General features: G+C 49.1%; 1 protein-coding gene across 1 annotated transcript in view; it reads right to left on the minus strand.

Moving 5' to 3' along the window:
- Positions 1 to 2,777: 2,777 nt before the first annotated feature.
- The window catches only part of HAUS8 (HAUS augmin like complex subunit 8), an 18,487-nt gene continuing 16,911 nt past the window's right edge, over positions 2,778 to 4,353 (minus strand). The window contains 2 exon segments of the mRNA XM_006904261.3: positions 2,778 to 3,199; positions 4,247 to 4,353. Of these exon segments, the coding sequence (XP_006904323.1) occupies positions 3,001 to 3,199; positions 4,247 to 4,353 (306 nt within the window). The 3' untranslated portion in view covers positions 2,778 to 3,000.

The raw sequence follows: 4,353 nt of genomic DNA on the forward strand, positions 1-4,353 counted from the left end.
GAAGAGTCAGAGGAGCTGGTGAAGTTTTGGTGTGATGGCAGATTTGGGGTGCAATAGGTGGTGTCAGTGGGGAGGACACTGGGGAAGTCAGGGAATGACACCTCCCCACAGAGCCAGTCACTTCTTTCCCCATGTTCCAGAGAAGAGCCGCATCACCGTGATGGCATTGCCTTGGCATCGGTTTTCTCGGCATCGGTTCGCCCACCCATTCTGAGAGAATGCGAGCACTGCCTTGGTTGCATCTTATCTCCCATCTGCTGTGATGCCCAACCCCAATACCTCCTTTTAGAAACAGTCACCAAAATGATATGAAACTGTAGTTTTTCTGATTGTGGATGTGACGTGTTCACTATAAAAAATGGAAAATGTAGACCAGGAGAGGGAAGCTCCCTCAAGATCTGCCACTCATATACCATTGCTGTTGGCATAATTGGTGTTCAGTTCTAGTCAGCATGATCATTCTAGAAGTCTATGGAGGCTTCTCCCAGGGTAGCTCTTCGTCCAATGCCTCACGTGCCTGCCTCTCCAGCAAGAGTGGGACGCTCTCCTTCTGCATGACAGCAATTCACAAAAAGCAAAACTGTTTCTCAGCCCTCACCACTTTGTTCAAAATGGCGACAGCTTTGAGTCCCATAGGAAAATATTAAATATGTTCTTTTACAAGTTAGATTTTCTACTTTACTTTACCAAATCAAGGGTCAGCAAACCTCTTCCGAACCAGATGGTAAGGATCTTAGGCGTTGCGAGACAGACGGTCTCCAAAGCCTCAACTCCGCCACTGGCAGCATGAATGCAGTGTACACAAACGGGTATGGCTGTATGCCAATACAACTATACACACAAGAAGCAGGTCAGATTTGGCTCAAGGTCTGTAGTTTGCCAACTCTGGTTCTTATCTTTGTCAGAATTTGTGCTCTCAGCCCAGTCATGGTTGAGAAGCTGTCACACAGAGGTGCCTTCTGGTCTTTTCTTCAGAAATCAGGTTGAGGTCAATGAATGAAACTGCAAAAAATGGTGTTGCTGAGGTGGAGACCAGAGAATGGGACTGAAGCATCCTAGGGGTTCTCACACAGGGTGATTCTAACCCCCAGGGTCACCGGGCAATGTCCACGCACATCTTTGGTTGGGGGCTGCTACTGGCACCTGGTGGGTGGAGGCCAGGGATGCAGCTCAGCATCCCTCAATGCACAGGACAGCCCCAACCGCAAAGAACGACCTGGCTCCAAACATCAACGCCAAGGCTGAGACACCACAACTTAAACATGAGCATGGCTATTTAGCCTGCCTGCTTGAGTTCCACTGTATAGATTTCTTAGTGAAAACATGATGTACGCAGATGAGAAAATATTTGACTAAAATGTTAAAAGAATGTGAAAGCAACAAGCAAGCACCCTCCCCCCACCTCACCCCCACCACCCAACCTGGAGACAGCTTCTCTCAGCACATTCTTATCTTTCCAGGATTTTAGAAATTTTAACACCAATTGTTCTGTACCCATTATTTTGACCTGTTTTCATTTAAAAAATTGTGGCAGTCCTTCCAGGTGATTTTCACAATGCATAGTTAGTTGTTCCTTAAGCAGTTTTAAGTTTGGTCCCAGCATGACAGCATATTTGACATACCACATGCTCATTCTGCAGCACCTGGAGCCCCTGCTTAACTGAAGCATGCAGCACTCATTGATCATTTTGACAGGGTTGAAGCAAAGGTCTATGGGAGTGTGCTGGGGTAAGGGACCCCCACTGGCCCATGAACACTCAAGGACCCCAAACAAATCTGCTGCCTTTACCCCAGAGTTCGGGGAATTTTTAAATGCTAGAAGGCAGAGATTACAATGAAAAGCCTGACCTGGAATCACTTTGGGCACTAACTAGGCTAATTAATGAAGACAACCACTGACAAAAGGACCAGGGTACCTGGAGTGTCCCCTCCTGTGGAACCAAAGCTTTCTGCACACAAATCGGGGGGAAAACAGGTCAGGGGGTAGAGAAGAGAAGTTTCTGGGACTCTGAAACAGGAGCTCAATGGGAATCCCTAATGAGATGGGCTTCAGTGGACTTAGGAGACCACAGAAATGAAAGGTGGGTTGTGTGAATGGAAACTGCAGGTTTAAACTGGCCTGATCGCAAGCGTTCATGTCTCCTTGGCCTGCATGTGTGGTGGGAATGGCTATTGTGTCTAACCAGGTACTGCTTCCCCTACCTGCAACTGTATATCTAAAACCTGACGAAGTTTCCAGGAGGCCCGAGTTAGGTTAAAGAAGGTGGATAAAAGCATGCCTGTTTGAACAGGATTCAGATCAAGTGGCTGCATCTCTCTTCCCGAAATGCATGAGCCTGGATACTGCATCTCATCAGGGGCTCTTCCCCTCCCTGGTGTCGTAACGCAGAAAGTGCCATCCACAGGAACCAGTCAACATCAACGGAGGCACGTCCTGGGATTGCTGGCGCCTACACGGTGTAGACAGAAGCTGGCGAGCTGCCTGGGCAACCTATCTGCGGCATGGTCCAATGTGGAGTGTAGACTGAAGCTATGGGGCAAGTCCGCAGGTGCCTCCCAGTGACTACTAGTGGGACAGGAGAATTTCCATTTGAGGACCAACTCATAACTTGCTGTCAGATATTAAACAGAACAGAACAGCCTAGTGACTGAAGGACAGGAATCACCCTGAAAGCGAAATACTCATGTCTCAGAGGTCCCAAGGCTCAGAACCAGCTGTTTAGAAGAACGTGAGAAAACATGTGCCTTCTGCTCCCCCCTTATGCAGAAACCAAGACTCAACTGCCAAACAGTTTTATTTTTTAAATATCAAATAAGATTATCATACAAAAACAGATATACTGTGGAACTAAGTGACTAAAGTGCTTGAGTTTCTAGAATATCACATCCGTGCCTCTGTGACACAGATGAGCCCTGGACAAATGGCACAGGATGTGCTTTCTTCTTGAAGGTTTGCAGGAAGGCATCCACTTGGGTTGAGGACACAGCCTGTGTACGAACTCACAGAGCGTGTGGCTTGACAGCACCTGAGACGAGTGGGCTGCTGGCCACTCCCTGAACTTCCCCGCAGGCGCCCTCCTCATTGAAATACCACTGGCGGGAAGCCGCAGAGCCCCGGGCCTCTTCCCACACATCCTGGTTAATTAAGGCTGCCTCTTTACTCGCCCCGGCAGAGAGTTCCAGCACCTGGACAAAGCTCCTGCAGAAAAGACAGGACAGAAGACAACTTTCGCTCTGCGCCTGAGGGCCAGACAAAGCCAAAGTGCGCGTGACTGTGCAGCAGCAGCAGGAAGGCTGCGGGCTCAGGCCGACTCCTCCCAAGTGCTGGTGGGAAGGAACAAAAAGGGAGGCCCCCAAGAACAGGACCAGGCAGCGTGAAAGGAAAGATTCATTTGTTCAGGAAATATTTAGGGACCATCCATGCCGTGTTAGGAACAGGTGACAGAGCTATGAATGGGACAACATCCAGCCCTCTCATGACATTAACAGCGGAGGGGAACAGGTACTAAACGAGCATGTTTAACCACCTGAACCTGTGACCCCTGCAATCCAGATTCCTTCGGTGAGTCCTGGTTCACCCGAGGTGCACAGAGGAGGAAATGCCACAGTGGGTGGCAGCTGTTTCCCATGAGCACCTTTCAAATATTTTAGGCATCTCGGAAAGTATGTTGAGCATTGTAAAGGAGAAAACAAGATTCTTTGCGAAGATGTGGAGGAAAGTGCCCTGGTTAGAAACCTCATGGAGGAGAGTCAGAGAAGGAAGCCAGGGTGGCTCCGGGTGCTGGCTGCGGGCTGTGCTGGACCCGAGGCTGGTTCCACGCGGGCACACATCGGGCACACATCGGTGAAATCCACCAAGCTGCACCGCTACAATCTGCACCTTTTCTGTATGTATGTATACTTCATTAAGAGGTTCCGAAAAGACTGCCCCAAGCCCTTACCCTAGAAAACACTGAAAATGTGAACAGACCGATCCAAAGACACCGAAAGTGCCGTGTGGCTCTGAAGCAGAAAACGAGGGATGACACTATCGCCGATTTCTATTTTGGCTGTTGGACAACTCACACAGGGTTTCAGCTGGGCTGAAGACTTTCTGCCCATTCCCTAGTTCCTGCCTTGCCTGGGCTCTGGCACCCTCGGCCTCTGCAAATGCCAGAGCTACCCACTCTCTGGACAGTGCAACCATCGACAGCCCATCTCTGCCTGATGAGGCGCTATCTTTTTCTTAAAATATTTTCTGAAATACCTTCGGAGCTCCAGATCCTTCTTTTGGGTCATTTCCTTAAGTTCGCTCAACAGGTCCAATACTTTCCCATTTTCATCTGAACTGCCAATTCCAAATTCTCCCAGCAG

The sequence above is a fragment of the Pteropus alecto genome, unplaced genomic scaffold (assembly GCF_000325575.1).
Source record: "Pteropus alecto unplaced genomic scaffold, ASM32557v1 scaffold160, whole genome shotgun sequence".
NCBI lineage: Eukaryota > Metazoa > Chordata > Mammalia > Chiroptera > Pteropodidae > Pteropus > Pteropus alecto.